The sequence below is a fragment of the Capra hircus genome, chromosome 11 (assembly GCF_001704415.2).
Source record: "Capra hircus breed San Clemente chromosome 11, ASM170441v1, whole genome shotgun sequence".
NCBI lineage: Eukaryota > Metazoa > Chordata > Mammalia > Artiodactyla > Bovidae > Capra > Capra hircus.
Window position 1 is genome coordinate 3731528 of NC_030818.1, and position 17563 is coordinate 3749090.

A 17563-nucleotide genomic window follows, 5' to 3' on the forward strand; every position below is an offset into this window, starting at 1 on the left:
AGCAATGGCTCTTCTATCATTCTTCAATCCTGAAAATAAAACTGGAAACTCGGATTCATATCTGGCTCTACTGTATTATGGGACTGGAATAAAATCACTGTGATTGTAAACTTTTTCAAGTATTTCATAATTTTCAGTCTTGCCTTCTAAAGTCAACACCTGCTGTTTCAGTTTGCTCTGAATCCTTTCCTTTTAGGATAAGGCCCACCACTCAACCAAGGTGATTCTGACATGAATTACCAAATACAGTGCCTAAGACCCAGCCCTGGCCAAGATCATGGGGTCCTGTCCCTTTTCCCACAGGGACTGGCCCAATTCAAGGGCAGTTGTTCCAGAGAAGACAACAGTCCTTTTGTGGAATCTGATTAGTGGACCCCAGAAAAGGAGTTTATTTTTCTTCTTTTGGGATCACAGACTTTAAGGATGTGTGCTTTGGGAGGACACTGGCCTCTTCCCCGTTATGGAGAGAGGGCCAGCCTGAAATGAGGTCAGGGAACAGAAAAACACTCAGGAGAGGAGGCCAGAAGGCCTGGCAGCACAGCCCCAGATGTGGATCCAGCTTCGCCTAATGAGTGGCGTTAACATTTCTAGGTTGTTACTGAATGAACCAGTGCAGGGGAAGCATGTCTTCACCACACAGTCAAACACAATTTATTTTAGAGCTGAAGAGTACAATCTGAATGAAAGAAAGTTTCACCCTAAACTTTCCAGATGGATATTTTCCATCAGGCTGCATGTTCATCTTCACAGCCCCATCCCTGGCCTCCACAGTATTGACAAAGGATGCACAAATCTGTGTCATCTAGTAGAGAAGTCAAGCTAGAAACTAACAATCTTTCCATTCCCTGTGCTTCAGAAAAATTCTTAAAACACACATCTATTATGTTCTCAGCTCACAACTATTCAATTAAATTTTTATTCTAAGAATAACTTAGAGCAAGAGAATCATTTATACCTACTGAAAACCAGAACTCATCCATTTTCTTGTTTCATGGAGGAAAAAACTGGTCCACCTGAACAGATGTAACAAAAAGTATGTTTCTTATTTTGGCTTCTCTGGATTAATGACCAGAGTCCTTTGTTGTTTTCATCTTGGTTTCAACATAGTAGTATCAATATCCTTTTCTTCCCCTGAATCTTGATCTGGCATCCAACTGAAAATAAATACACAAGTAAATCATATTTTGGACACCATAATCAAACACAGTTTTGGTAACAGGTGTTACTACATGCGAGGAATAAACCAGCTTCCAGCATAATTAAAAACTGTCACAGCTCGGGGGAGGAAAAAAAATAACAAAGAGGAAAAGAAGGTGTTAAAAACACAAGTTCCATTTACAGTCACAGTAAGAATTTTCTTCCTGAGTCCAACTTACATTCATCTTTTTTTCTGGAGTACATTCAAGATACATTATTCTTCTAACAAAGCTGATTTTCTAATTAAGCTTTATTTGGGTTAATATTCAAGTGTTTTAGAATCTTTAAATAGTAACTGAGAAAAGAGCCTTGAAATATATGTTACACACAGCCATTTTGAGATTACAAATCCTTAAATTACTACTCATAGGTCAACAGCATATTCTTTGACGTAAGCCTCACAATACAGCCACTTCTTAAGTGAAGCCACAGGATGGAGGGTCCTAGTTAGTACAGAAGGTGATACCATTCCACAGACATCTCAGAGGAATGAATTAGTTTAGAGCTAAACCCTATTAATGAGGACAACACAGCCAGTGTGGGATAAACCACTATTTCTTCATCTGAGCATTAGATATAGTAGCTAAGAGCCACATTTTCAGAAAGCAAGTAATCTTCAAACAGGGGAATCATGATCAGGATGATGAGAGGCTATTATTAAGAGGGCACAGCCAATTCAAACTTACCATTTTACCTTCACTCTGAGTTACATACTCATTGTTTGAAATATTAAGCAAAATTACCAGCACAATTTAAATCATTTTATTTCAGGTTTTGGCCAACTGAAGTTGCAACACTTAGTTCCTCACACTGGAGGACTAACAGTGAGTCCTAGTCTTGAAGAAAGGTTGCAAGGATCTCTTAAATCTGCTATAAAGTTCCCAATACTGCTCTTTCTGGAGTCAAAGTGTGAGTGAAGTTCTGCCTCATACTGATATTTAGAAATGGTCAGAAGCATGCTAACTTTTTACTCAAGATTATTACAAATGTCTGCAGAAGGCAGATAAAACTGTGGAAAAGTTTTATATGTTCTGATTTCTTAATGTTCTTTGGAGATCAAAACCTGAGCTTCAGGATGGGAATTAACAGGGAGTTTATTACAAATCCAGTCATTGTGATTAATAAGGACACCTCATCGCCTCCTACACTAACTGTTCTTTATGACTTCTCAATTATATAAACATGATTTAACATTCTTGAAAGGTCTAAAGGCTTCCATTTTACAAGGGTAACAAAACTGTGTGGGAGAAGGCAAGAAAGAAAATCCTCTTTTCCTACATTGAATGACAGGAAAATATGGCAAAGAACTGTGTCACCTGAGAAAGCATTGCCAATATTAATCTCACTTCACATCTCCCTGGATCTGATTAGTTAGCAAAGTTTTTCTCTGGCCTCCCAGATCATAATATCCTATATGCTCGGCTTCTCCTGTCAACAAAAGGAAAGGGGTTTAAGTGCTGCTGACCAATCGAGAGCAAGTTACAGTTACTGCTGTTTTTAAAGGGATGTTCATTTTTGTGACTTCTTATTTTCTTTTCACAAACACAAGGCTCCTAGTTTCTATTCCAAAGACCTTTGTGAATCTTTGAGTCAAAGAACACTAGAGTAGAAACCATGAGATTTGTAATGTCCTTCAGGCTGTCTCTCCACAGTCCATCACTACAGATTCAGACACAGATGCCAACATTCCTTCCAATCACATCAACATGTAAGGCACAGTGCACCCTTTAGACCCCACATTATGGCTGTGCAATCGCCAAATGGCCCAAATACAGTGACCAACATCAACTCTTTCCCATTTATACTTGCCAAGACCATGGTCTTAACTCTTTTTTAGAAATTCATGAAGTTCAGCTACTGTGGTCAGCATAATAGAACCATCAGCTGTGGGTTTCCATGAACCTCACATTAATTCACTGGGTGAGAAAATATACATCTTTTTTTCCAAGTGACATCACTGCAACCTATTTATAATTACTAAGTCATGCACATATTTAACTCTACAGAGCTGATTTTGAGCATAAGCTTTTAAAAATCTTTAGCCACTTACCATTGATCTTTTACACTCAAAAAATGAGTACTTCAAAGCTTTGCAGTTTCCTTCCTTCAGACACTGCCGAGGGGATTTTCCTTCCTATGACACAAAAACAATATAAATACAAGGGAAATTCTCTCACAAAGTACAAAGTAACTGTCCAATCTTTTTTTTAAGCTAAGCAAAAGGAGAAAACAGTAATTTATATAAGAAATAATTCATAAATCATTTTAACTGTTGGTACCTAAGGAGGAAAGGGTAAAATAAGAAATGTGTAAAATAATTTGGGGGCACTTTAAGGATACCCTTGAATTCTTGAAAACACTGGTTTCCATGAGACACTTTTCTTTAAAATGTTTATATAAAAATCTAGAAACTGAGATCTCTAGCTCCTTATGTGTAAGAAAGGAAGAGAGTGGAGGTGAAAGTAGTAATGGGGTTTCTTCAGTGTTTTCCAAACTCAGACACTCAAGGAGTCCTGAAGACAGGGAGGATACTGTGTATGACACAGCAGCAGAGGGAGAAAGAGAACATGCAGCTGAGACTCCAGCAACACTGTGGGAGCACAGGGGAGGCGTCTGTCCTACAAGCCAGGATCAGGTCGCTTTAAAGTCTCCAATTACATTATCTTTTTACACAAGCAAGTCTACCTGGAACACATCTTTGCATTTTCCCACCCCTTACCTTCACAGTCAAGTTCTCTATTCTGAGAAGCTCACTCAGTAAGAATTGGAAAAGGAAAGTGAAATTTTTAACAGAATTTATATATACTGGTGAGGGAAGATCTTCCTGGGCTCAATGTGTAATTAACTTGTCTTTAAGCAGTGAAAGCTCATAAGAGCTTAAGAAAATTGGATTGAACCATTCCCTTTCTGCCAACAAGACAGGATATTGTTGAAGTTCAGTAGCCGGTACTGCTATAAGATTAGTGCTATTTCTGACTTGATAAAGTAACTGTGAAAGTAGATAAGAGCTAAAATTTAGTAGTATTTTAGTAGGTAAATCCCAACCACTGGTTTTTCAGACAACTACTTGCAGCAAGCGGTGGCTGCACGGCGCTGGAGTGGCTGAGGAGCTACCCCATGTCCAACGTAAGAGAAATCCCAGTAAGACGGCAGAAAGATGGCAGACGCTGAGAGGGCATCAGAGGGCAGACAGACTGAAACCACAATCACAGACAACTAGCCACTCTGATCACACGGACCACAGTCTTGTCGCACTCAATGAAACCAAGCCATGCCGTGTAGGGCCACCCAAGACAGAGCTGACTGTGGCTCAGATCATGAACTCCTTTTTGCCAAACTAAGACTTAAATTGAAGAAAGGCAATGCCAAAGAATGCTCAAACTACCACACAATTGCACTCATCCTCACACGCTAGTAAAGTAATGCTCAAAATTCTCCAAACCAGGTTTCAGCAATATGTGAACCGTGAAATTCCAGATGTTCCAGCTGGTTTTAGAAAAGGCAGAGGAACCAAGATCAAATAGTCAATATCCGCTGGATCATCAAAAAAGCAAGAGTGTTCCAGAAAAACATCTATTGCTGCTTTAGTGACTATGCCAAAGCCTTTGACTGTGTGGATCACAATCAACTGCGGAAAATTCTTAAAGAGATGGGAATACCAGACCACCTGACCTGCCTCTTGAGAAACCTATATGCAGGTCAGGAAGCAACAGTTAGAACTAGACATGGAACAACAGACTGGTTCCAAATCAGGAAAGGAGTACGTCAAGGCTGTATATTGTCACCCTGCTTATTTAACTTAAATGCAGAGTACATCATGAGAAACGCTGGGCTGGAAGAAGCACAAGCTGGAATCAAGACTGCAGGGAGAAATATCAATCACCTCAGATATGCAGATGACATCACCCTTTTGGCAGAAAGTGAAGAACTAAAGAGCCTTTTGATGAAAGTGAGAGGAGAGTAAAAAAGCTGGCTTAAAGCTCAACATTCAGGAAACGAAGATCATGGCATCCGGTCCCATCACTTTATGGCAAACAGATGGGGAAACAGTGGCTGACTTATTTTGGGGGGCTCCCAAATCACTGCAGATGCTGACTGCAGCCATGAAATTAAAAGACTTACTCCTTGGAAGAAAAGTTATGACCAACCTAGACAGCATATTGGGAGAAGGTAATGGCACCCCACTCCAGTACTCCTGCCTGGGAAATCCCATGGATGAAGAAGCCTAATAGGCTGCAGTCCATGGGGTCACTAAGAGTCGGACACGACTGAGCGACTTCAGTTTCACGCATTGGAGAAGGAAATGGCAACCCACTCCAGTGTTCTTGCCTGGAGAATCCCAGGGACAGGAGAGCCTGGTGGGCTGCTGTCTATGGGGGTCACACAGAGTTGGACATAATTGAAGTGACTTAGCAGCAGCAGACAGCATATTAAAAAGCACAGACATTACTTTGCCAACAAAGGTCCGTCTAGTCAAGGCTATGGTTTTTCCAGTAGTCATGTATGGATGTGAGAGTTGGACTATGAAGAAAGCTGAGCACTGAAGAATTGATGCTTTTGAACTGTGATGTTGGAGAAGACTCTTGAGAGTTCCTTGGACTGCAAAGAGATTCAACCAGTCCATCCTAAAGGAGATCAGTTCTGAGTGTTCACTGGAAGGACTGATGTTGAAGCTGAAACTCCAGTGCTTTGGCCATCTGATGCAAAGATCTGACGCATTTGAAAAGACTCTGATGCTGGGAAAGATTGAAAGCAGGGAGAGAAGGGGACGACAGAGGATGAGATGGCTGGATGGCATCACCAACTCAATGAGTTTGGGTAAACTCTGGGAGTTGCTGATGGACAGGGAGCCCTGGCATGCTGTGGTCCATGGGGTTGCAAAGAGTTGGACACAACTGAGTGACTGAATTGAACTTTTCCTTTTCGGCATTATTTTTTCTTTTGGATGTTTTGGTCACTGTCTCCTATAAAATGTTATAGTAACAACTTAACAGAAATAGAAGAGATTAAGAAAGGGTGGAAAGAACATGTGGAAGAACTATACAGAAAAGGTCTTTATGGCCCAGATGACCACAGTGGTGTGGCCAGTCAGAGCCAGACATCTTGGAGTGTGAAGTCAAGTGGGTCTTACAAAGCATTACTATGAACAAAGTTGGTGCAGGTAACAGAATGTTTACCTACTGAAATAGTACTAAATTTTAGCTCTTACCTAGCTCACATCATAAGCTCCTTACTGGAAAATTCAGGCTTAAACTGAAGAAAGTAGGGAAAAACCCTAGACCATTCAGGTGTTACCTAAATCCCTTATGATTATACAGTGGGGGTGACAAATAGATTCAGGGGATTAGATGTGCCTACTAGATTCTTAAATGAATGATGCAAAGAAAGAGAGGAAAATAACAGCATGGGAAAGACTAGGGATTTCATTAATAAAATCGGAGATATCAAGAGCACATTTCATGCAAGGATGGGTACAATAAAGGACAGAAATGCTAAAGACCCAACAGAAGCACAAGAGATTAAGAGGAGGTAGCAAGAATACACAGCAGAACCGTACCAACAAGGTGTTAATGACCCAGAAAACCATGATGGCGTAGTCACTCACGTAGAGCCAGATATCCTGGAATGTGAAGTCAAGTCGGCCTGAGGAAGCATCACTACAAACAAAGCTAGAGGAGGGGAGCAGTTCCAAGATGGCAGAGGAACAGGAGGCGGAGACCACCTTCTTCCCCACAAATACATCAAAAGATCATCTGCGCGTGGAGCAACTTCCACTAAACAGCGTCTGAACGCGGGCAGAGGAGCCCAGATACCAATTTCTCTGAAATTACGTAGCACAAAGGATAAAGGCAAAAAGGGAGACCAAGGATTTTTGGACGGAGACTCATCCTGGGGAGGGAGTTGAGAAGTTTCCACACAACAGGAAACCCTCTCATAGGTGGGATCAGTGGGGAGCTTTGGAATCTCAGAGGCGGCATTAAAAATCACCACAGAAATCCTGCAGAAAGGCAATTACCAGCCAAGCAGCAGCTCCCACGCTTGCAACCGCCCACAGTGAGTGGGGCTGGGCGCAGAGGTGCGTGCTGCACTTGGTCCTTAGGGAAAAGACCAGGGTTGAACGCCATGAGGACTCAATGAGGGGACCAATGTGACGCAGCACAGACGGAATGGCGAAAACCCAAACCGCGGGAAGGCCGCGAAACAAAGAAAAACAAAGGACCTTTCCCTCGGGAAGGCTCTAAGGCCGCACCGTGACCCCTGGTGCACTCACAGGACAGAAGGTCGCAGCCTCGCAAATATCGAAGGGGAGCTGCTGTTTGTGGCTCTCCCTGGAGGCAGAGACAGGGGCGGGGCAGCCAGAGGCGAAAGGCAAAGGACCACTGCAGTCTCAGCTCCAGGGAGCGAACTTCCCACCAAGCACTGAGCAGGCTGCCAACCGATAACCGCGTCCTCCTGGGATCCCGGATGGTTCACATCTGCCGGCAGTGTCACAGCCTGAGCCCAGCTCCCCTGAGGAAATGCACAGCCCACCTGGGACTGTGCCCTCGCAGTGCACCCGGGAGCCTGAGCAGCTTGGGCTTGGGAGGTGCCTGGGCTGTGGCAGCCCCCATGTGGTCCGTCCGCTGCCAAGTGCTCCCCACACATGCGGTGGCGTTTCGTTTGTAGTGCCCCTCCCCCTCCAAAGCGCAGCTGAGCAAGCGAGCCCAAATTGGTGGGCGTTTTCACCCTCTTGTGTCAGGGCGGAAACCAGACACTGAAGAGAGACCTGCAATGAAAAGAAGGGGGAGCCGTTCCAGAACTGGCAGGTGCAACGGATTGCAAGCCTAAAGTTAAGCAGTGATGGCACATTTGAGGGGCAACCGCAGACTTGAGAACAAGTACCAGCTGGAACAAGGGCATGTCTGGCACTGAACTGACCCCACGCTACCCACAACAGCTCCAGAGACATTTCTAGATGCGTTTTTCTTGTCATTATTTTTAAAGTTTTTATTAGTTTTTAAATTTCTTATTTTTATCTTTTTTTCCCTTTTTCCCCCTTCCTTCACTCTTTTTTCCCTCATATTGTCCTAATATGCTTCTTTAGTACTCCTTTAACTTGTTTTTAATAGCCTACTTATATATTTCTTTAAAAAAACTTTTAAAATAAATTCCACATTCTTTATTTTTATGTTTGACTCTGGCTTTTTGTATATTGTACTTTTGAGAGTCTAATTTTTACTTTAGTTTTTTAATTTTTGCTTTTTGAGCTTTTGTTATTAATTTTGTATCTTTAAGAGTCTAATTTTCAGTGTCTATTTTCACCTGGGGATTTCATTACTGGCTTGACTGGTCCCTTCCCTTTTGACTCTCCCTTTTCTCCTCCTGATCACCTCTATCTGCTTTCTCCCTCTTCTCTTCTCTGTATAACTCCGTGAATCTCTTTGTTTCTGGCTGTGGAGGGTTGTTTCACCATTAACCTAGTGGTTTTATCTTCTGTGCTGTGTGGTTGAAGTCTTGGTGCTACTGTAAAAGGGGGGGACCGAAACCCAGAGGCAGGAGGCTCAACTCCAGAACTGTGGACCATAACAAAACTCCTGACCCCAGGGAACATTAATAGATAAGGGCCTATCCCCAAACCTCCATACTACACTGCGATCAAGCTCCATCCAAGAGCCAGCAACCTCCAGTGCAAGCACACCCCACCCTAATCCTCTAGCAAAGCAGGAACACAATGCTGAACATAAAAAAAAAAAAGGCTGCCCAAAGGTATACCAAACCCATAAACTCACTACTGGACACTGCACTGCCCTCCAGAGAGACAACATCCAGCTTCATTCACCAGGAAACAGACACAAGTTCCCCAACCAGGAGACCTTCTCAAGCCACTGGGCCAACCCAACCCACTGGCAGCAGACTCCACAATTAAGAGGAACGATGACCCTCTAGCCTGCAGAAAGCAGACCGTAAACACAGCACACTAAATAAAATGAAAAGACAAAGAAATACCCACCAGGTGAAAGAATATGAAAAAACCACCAAACCAAACCAAAGATTAAGAAACAGGGAGTCTACCTGAAGAAGAATTCAGAATGATGATAGTAAAGATGATACAAAATCTTGAAAACAAAATGGAGATACAGGTAAACAGACTAGAGACATAGATTGAGAAGACGTAAGAAATGTTTAACAAGGACCTAGAAGGAATAAAGAACAGCCAATCAGGAATGAAGAATGTAATAACTGAGATGAGAAATACTCTGGAGGGAACCAACAGTCAAGTAACTGAGGCAGAAGAAAGGATAAGTGAGCTGGCGGATAGAACGGTATAAATAAACGAAATAGCGCAAAAGAAGAGCAAAGACTAGAAAGAAATGAGGACAGCCTCAGAGACCTCTGGAACAATGTTAAGTGCCCCAACATTCGAATCATAGGCATTCCAGAAGACAATAAAAGGAAAGGGCATGATTAAGTACTGGAGACAACAGTCGAAAACTTTCCTAAAATGGGGAAGGAAACAGCCACCCAACTCCAAGAACAGAGTCTCATACAGGATAAACCCAAGGAGAAACACACCAAGACACATATTAATCAAACTAACAAAAATTAAACACAAAGAATAAATGTTAAAAGTAGCAAGGGAAAAGCAACAAATAACACACAAGGGGATCCTCATAAGGACAGCAATTGATCTTTCAACAGGAACTCTGCAGGCCAGAAACAAACGGCAGGATATATTTAAGTAATGAAAGGAAAAAGCAACCAAGATTACTTGACTCAACAAAGATCTCAGTCAGATTTAAAGAAGAAATCAAAAGCTTTATAGACAAGCAAAAGCTAACAGAATTCAGCACCACCAAATCAGCACTTCAACAAATGCTAAAAGGTTTTCTCTTGACAGGAAACATGGAAAAGGTTTATAAAACAATAAAGTAAATGGTAATGGGATCATGCTTATCAATAATTACCTTAAACATAAGTAGGTTAAATGCTCCAACCAAAGACAAAGACTGGCCGAATGGATACAAAAGCAAGACCCCTATATGATGCTGCCTACCAGAGACCCACCCCAAACCAAGGGACACATACGAACTGAAAGTGAGGGGGTGGAAAAGATAGCTCACCCAAATGGAGACCCAAAGAAAGCTGGAGTAGCAATACTCTTATCAGATAAAATACTTCAAAATAAAAACTGTTATAAGAGACAAAAAAGGATACTACACAATGATCAAGGGGTCAGTCCAAGAAAAAAGAGGTAACAATTATAAATATATATGCACCCAACATAGGAACATCTCAATACATAAGGCAAGTTCTACCAGCTGTTAAAGGGGAAACTGACAGTAACACAAAAATGTTGGGGGACTTTAATATCCCACTCACACCAATGGACAGATCGTCCAGACAGAAAATTAACAAGCTTTAAATGATACATTGGGCCACACAGACCTAATCGATATCTGCAGAGCATTTCACCCCAAAACAATGCATTTCACTTTTTTCTCAAATGTGCATGGAACATTCTCCAGGATAGATCACATCTTGGGCCACAAATCAAGAGTTGGTGAGTTTAAAAAAAACTGAAATCATTTCAAGAACTTTTTCTGATCACAATACTGTAAGATTAGATATCAACTACAGGAAAAGAAAACTATAAGGAAACACAAACATATGGAGGCTAACCAACACGCTTCGGAATAACCAACAGATCACTGAAGAAATGAAAAAGGAAGTCAAAATATGCATAGGAACAAACGACAATGAAAACACAACAACCCAAAGCCTATGGACTCAGCAAAGCAGTGCTAAGAGGGAGGTTCACAGCAATACAAGCCTGGCTCAAGAAACAAGAGAAAATCAAACAAACCACCTAACCTTACCCCTAAAGAAACTAGAAAAAGAACAATAAAACCCCAAAGTCAGCAGAAGGAAAGAAATCATAAAAATCAGCAGAAATAAATGAAAAAGCTATCGAGAAGATAAACCAAACAGACAAACCGTTAGCCAAACTCACCAAGATACAAAAGAGGGAGATGAGTCAAACCAAGAAAACTAGAAATGAAAATGGAGAAATTGATTACAACAGACAACACACAAATACAAACAAACATAAGCTACTATGAGCAACTATAGGCCAAAAAAATGGACAACTTGGAAGAAATGCACAAATTCTTAGAAAAGTATAACCTTCCAAAACTCAACCAGGAAGAAACAGAGATTCACAAGCATGGAAAACAGAACTATAATCAAAAATCTTCCAACAAACAAAAGCCCAGGACCAGATGGCTTCACAGGTGAATTCTACCAAAAATTTCAAGAAGAGCTAATGCCTATCCTTCTCAAACTCTTCCAGAAAATCGCAGAGGAAGGAAAACTTCCAAACTCATCCTACAAGGCCACATGAATCACTCTGATAGCAAAACCAGATGAAGATGCCACACACAAAAAATGAATACTACAGGCCAATATCACTGATGAACATAGATGCAAAAATCCTCAACAAATTCTGGCAAACAGAATCCAATGACATATTAAAAAGATCATACATCATGATCAAGTGGGCTTTAGTCCAAGGATGTAAGAACTCTTCAATGTTCACAAATCAATCGATGTGATATACCATATCAACAAATTGATAAATAAAAACCATATGATTATTTCCATAGATGCAGAGAAAGCCTTTTACAAAATTCAACACTCATTTATGATAAAAATTCTCCAGAAAGTAGGCACAGAAGGGACATACCTCAAGATAATAAAAGCTGTATACAACAAACCCACAGCAAACATTATCCTCAACGGCTAAAACTTGAAAGCATTTCCTCGAAAATCAGGGACAAGACAAGGGTGCCCACTCTCACTACTGCTCCTTAACATAGCTTTGGAAATCCTAGCCACAGCAGTCAGAGAAGAAAAAGAAGTAAAAGGAATCCAGGATGGAAAAGTAGAAGTAAATCTCTCACAGTGTGCAGATGACGTGATTCTTTACATAGAAAACCCCAAAGATGCCAGCAGAAAATAACTAGAGCTAATCAATGAATGCAGTAAATTCAAAAGCTATAAAATGAATACACAGAAATCCCTTGCATTCCTATACACCAACAATGAAAACAGAAAGAAAAATAAAGAAAACAATCCCATTCACCACTGCACGGAAAAGAATAAAATATCTAGACATACAGACACTGTAGAACACTGATGAAAAAAAATTAAAGATAACACAAATAGATGGAGAAATACCATGTTCTTGGATTGGAAGAATCAATAGAGTGAAAATGAATATACTACCCAAAGCAATCTATAGATTCAATGCAATCCCTATCAAACTACCAATGGTATTTTTCACAGAATTAAAACCAATAATTTCACAATTTGTATGAGCTACAAAAGATCCAAAATAGCCAAAGCAACCTTGAGAAAGAAGAATGGAACCGGAATCAACTTTCCCAACTTCAGACTATACTACAAAGCTGCAGTCATCAAGACAGTACTGGCACAAAGACAGAAATACAGATCAATGGAACAAAATAGAAAGTTCGGAGATAAATCCACACCTATGGACACCTTATCTTTGACAAAGGAAGCAAAAATATACAATGGAGAAAAGACAGTCTCTTCAACAAGTGGAACTGGGAAAATTGGTCAGCTATGTTTAGAAGAATGAACTAGAATGGTTGCTAACACCACACACAAAAATAAACTCAAAATGGATTAAAGACCTAGATGTAAGACCAGAAACTATAAAGCTCTTAGACAAAAACAGAACACTCTGACTCACCTCCCAGAGTAATGCAAATAAAAAATAAATAAACAAATGGGACCTAATTAAACGTAAAACCTTTTGCACAATGAAGGAAGCTATAAACAAGGTGAAAAGACAGCCCTCAGAATGGGAGAAAGCAATAGCAAATGAAACAACTGACACGGGACTAATCTCCAAAATATATTTAGCAGCTCAATAAAGGAAAAATGAACAACCCAATCAAAAGGTGGGCAAAAGACCTAAACAGACGTTTCTCCAAGAAGAAATACAGATGGCTAGTAAGCACATGAAAAGATGCCTGACGTTTCTCATTATTAGAGAACTGCAAATCAAAAACACAATGAGGTATTATCTCACATGGGTCGGGATGGCCATCATCAAAAAGTCTACAAACAATAAATGCTGTAGAGGATATGGAGAAAAGGGAACCCTCTTACACTGTTGGTGGAGAGCAGTGTGGAGATTCCTCAAAAACCAGGAATAGAATTGCTATGCAACCCAGCAATCTCACTGCTGGGCATAAGCCCCAAGGAAACCAGAACTGAAAGTACCCCAGTGTTCACTGTGGCACTGTTTCTAACAGCCAGGACATGGACGCAACCTAGATGTCCACTGGCAGATGAATGGATAAGGAAGTTGTAGTACATATACACAATGGAATATTACTCAGTTATAAAAACTAATGCATTTGAGTCAGTTCTAATGAGGTGGATGAAGCTGGAGTCGATTATACAGAGTGAAGTACATCAGAAAGAGAAAGACAAATACTGTATATTAATACATATATATGGAATTTAGAAAGATGGTACCAACAATCCTACCTGCAGGGCAACAAAGGAGAGAGATGTAAAGAACAGACTTTTGGACTCAATGGAAGAAGGCAAGGATGGGAGGACTTGAGAGAATAGCATTGAAACATATATATTACCGTATGTAAAACAGATGACCAGTGCAAGTTTGATGCATGAAGCAGAGCACCCAAAGTTGGTGCTCTGGGACAACCTAGAGGGACAGGGTGGGGAGGTGGGAAGGGGATTCAGGATAGGGTGGACACATGTATGTCTATGGCCAATTCATGTTGATGTATGGCAAAACCCATCACAATACTGTAATTATCCTCCAATTAAATTAATTTTTTAAAAATAAAAATAAAAACATAAGAAGCAAAGAACAAACAAACAAAAGCTAGAGGAGGTTATGGAATTCCAGCTGAGCTATTTAAAATCTTAAAAGATGATGCTATTAAAGTGCTGCACTCAATATGTCAGCAAACTTGGAAAACTCAGCAATGGGTAAAGGACCAGGAAAGATCAGTTTTCATTCCAATCTCAAAGAAAGGCAATGACAAAAATGTTCAAACTACCAAACAATTGCACTCAGTTCACTAGCTTGTAAGGTTATGCTCAAAATCTTTCAAGCTAGGCTTCAGCACTACATGAACCGAGAACTTCAAGATGTACAAGCTGGGTGTAGAAAAGGAACCAGAGATCAAATGGCCAATATTCGTTGGCTCATAAAGCAAGGGGGTTCCAGAAAAACATCTACTTCTGCTTCATTGACTATGATAAACCTCTGACTGTGTGGATCACAACAAACTGTGGAAAATTATTAAAGAGATGGGAATACCAAATCCCCTTAATGTTAGGACCTAGCCGGTGCCATGACAGGCTTCAGGGGCCACAGTAGGCCTAAGTCTCCTTCACAGAAGGGACGAGTCACTTCCCAGGAGGAACTGAGATCATCTCCTGCCAACACCAAAGACTTGGCCAATCAGTATGCTCCCAGTAGCCTGGTTCAAGCCTATCAGGATGGGGATGAACCTCCCCTAAGAAAGGCCACGCCTCCAAAAATCTAGCCAATTAGTAAAGACCAGGAAACTCCTGCAGCCAATAAGCCCTTGCCAACTCCCTGTCTTTGTCCTAAACCTATAAATACTGCTGTAATCCAGGGCTCAGGGCTCTTGTTCTGCTCCACTGTGTTGGATGTGACGGGAGCCCTGGCTCAAGCTAGCAATAAACCCCTTTATGCTTTTGCTTTGCTGTGGATGTCTTATTCTCTCAGTTTTGGGGACTCGGACACTGGGCATAACACTTACCTGTCTTCTGCTGTCTCCTAAGAAACCTGTATGCAGGTCAGGAAGCAACAGTTAGAACGAGCCAAGGGGAGAAAAGATGGTGGAGGCATAGGTGGACGTGGAGTCCATCTCTCTCCATGGACACATCAGGAACACACCCTCAGACACAGAAGCACGTGCAGAACACCAGCTGAGAGCGGGCAGGAGTGCCTGCCACTGGGAAAGAATACACAGAACCACGCAAAACTCAGCAGGACGAAGGAAGGAGGGGGAAACAGGAGAGTCAGGAGAGTTAGCAGGACTGGACCTGCCCTCAGTGGGTGGGGGAACTGAAGCAAGGGTCTGATCCCCACATCAGGGCAACTCTTTGTGTCAGAGGAGAAACATCTGATGCTGAGAGCAGCTGATCTGTGACAGTCTAAACAGAATGAGAATTGCACAGACTTGCTGCAGCCATACACACCCCAGACAGGACCCCTAGAAGGCACAGTGGCTGGGAGCTGGAGCGCAGGGATTGTAGAGCAATCCCAGGGCGCGGATTTCTGTTTACTGTGGGGAGACAGCCCGAGGGGAGGTGAGGAGATTGTGGTGGGAAAAGCCTGTGGAGCAAAACCAGCCACTGAGGGAACGCAATAAGCTCAGTCATGTGTAGGGGATGGAGCCATCACCGTAGCATCTCTCTCGCTACGTGCCAACACCAGTAGCTGAACAATAGAGACACCGGCCCTTCAAGCTCTTGACTCGGGAAACAAGGGAAGGACTCCAGCCAGGGGAGTCCCTTTATGTGCCTGACTTGGGGAGCTACAGAAAAGGACCCAAGCCAGGGAGCTCTCTAAGACGACCCACATGCAGAGGTGGAGATCAAACCCAACTGAAACCAGGGCACCATGGCTAAGGAAGAGGACCCAAAGCCTTCCCACTAGCTGTACAAACTGTGGATTAAATCCATATGATCAGCTACGCAGACTCTGTATCTATGGAATATATAAAAGGACGTTGAGAACTCTCACAGAAGAAAATGCATGTGCGTTCTGACAGCTGTGGACACTGGAGGCAAGAACACACAGGAGTAGGACCAGATGCGAGTCTGAGCTGCCCCCACAGCAGACCCAGACACCAGCCCAGTGCTGGCGTGCATTCTAGGGAGGCAAGGTGGGCTGTGACTCCCAACGAGGGAAAGGATGCTGACGGCAGAGACTCAAGAAAGACATTTATTATTCTTATATTTTGACTGTTCTGTGGTTGCTTCTGGATTTTTTTTTCTTTTTCATTGAATTTTTTTAAAAATTTTTCATCTGCTGTTTTATCTTTTGACTTTATTAGCACTATTAAATCTATTGAAGCTTTTTAGAACTTTTAAAATCACACTTTCTATTTGTTACATACTTCTGCCTCTACATTGGCCTTTCATGCTTCTGTGGAGTTTTCTTTTTTTCTTCTTTTTTTTCCCCTATCCTTTTCCTTTCTTTAATTTCAGCTTTTAAATTCTAAAATATTACTGTTTTCTCTACACATATTCCTCCGTTTGCTTTTCCTCCTGTTCTGTCCCCACATCTTCTCCATCTACCTCTATCTAACCCTGCATTTCTATTCTTTCTCTCTCACCGTACGTGTTAGTTTTTGTTGCTTTACTCCCCAGTTTGCACCTTGCGTTAGTTTTGTTTTCCAGTCTGTGCTTTAGGTTACTTTTGTTCTTAACCGATGGATATTATTTTTGGTTTCCTCTGTTCATGGGTCAATCCATTGTACTTTATTTTTTTTGGACCGTTTGGCTTTGTTTATGGGTGTATATTTATGTATGTATATTCCATTATTTTAGTTATCAATTGCCTGATTTTGTAACTGACCTTTGTCTGTGGTGTGTCTTTTGTTTCTCGTCTTTGTGTTGTTTTAATCCCATTTAATGTCATAACAAACTACCTGTGGAATGTCCTTTCCCAGCAAGTGATCAAGCCCTGACCTTTGGCGTGGGAGCACTGACTCCAAGACCCTAGACTACCAGGGAACTCGTGACCCCAGGGAGCAAAAAACACTGAGAGCTCCCACAAGGCCAGCCACGTGCACACAAGACCCAGCACCACCCAGCTGCCAACAGAGCCCTGCGCGGGACGCCTCATCCAAACAGCAAACAGGACAGAAATACAAACCACCTCACTCAGCCCTGCCGTGGGTGGGGAGACAACTGACCTCCCTCCACCGGAACACGAGCACATGTCACGCCCTACACAAAACTTACACAAACCACTGGACCGACCTCAGGAGGGCAGAAGCCAAAAGGAAGAAAGAATTCAACCTGAAAGTCTCAAAAACAGATACCTCAAACACAATAAGTTAAAAAAAAAAAAAAAAAAGAAAAGAAAGAGAAGTACTGTGCAAATGAAGAAATAACCTAGAAACACACAAGTCCAAATAAATGAAGAGAAAGCAGGCAAACTACCTGAAAAAGAACTCAGGATAATGACCGCACAGGTGATCCGAAACCTCAAAAGTAGAATCGAGAAAACGCAAGAATCAATTAACAAAGACCTAGAAGAAATAGAGAATGAACATAC

At 41.7% G+C, this 17563-nt stretch overlaps 1 protein-coding gene across 1 annotated transcript in view; it reads right to left on the reverse strand.

Annotated features, from left to right (window-relative positions):
• LOC102182511 (cytochrome c oxidase assembly factor 5) overlaps positions 629 to 17563 on the reverse strand; it is a 31596-nt gene continuing 14661 nt past the window's right edge. The window contains exons 2-3 of the mRNA XM_005686277.3: positions 3248 to 3331; positions 629 to 1154 (exon numbers count right to left, since the gene is read on the reverse strand). Of these exons, the coding sequence (XP_005686334.1) occupies positions 1113 to 1154; positions 3248 to 3331 (126 nt within the window). The 3' untranslated portion in view covers positions 629 to 1112. The remainder of the gene's footprint in view (positions 1155 to 3247; positions 3332 to 17563) is intronic.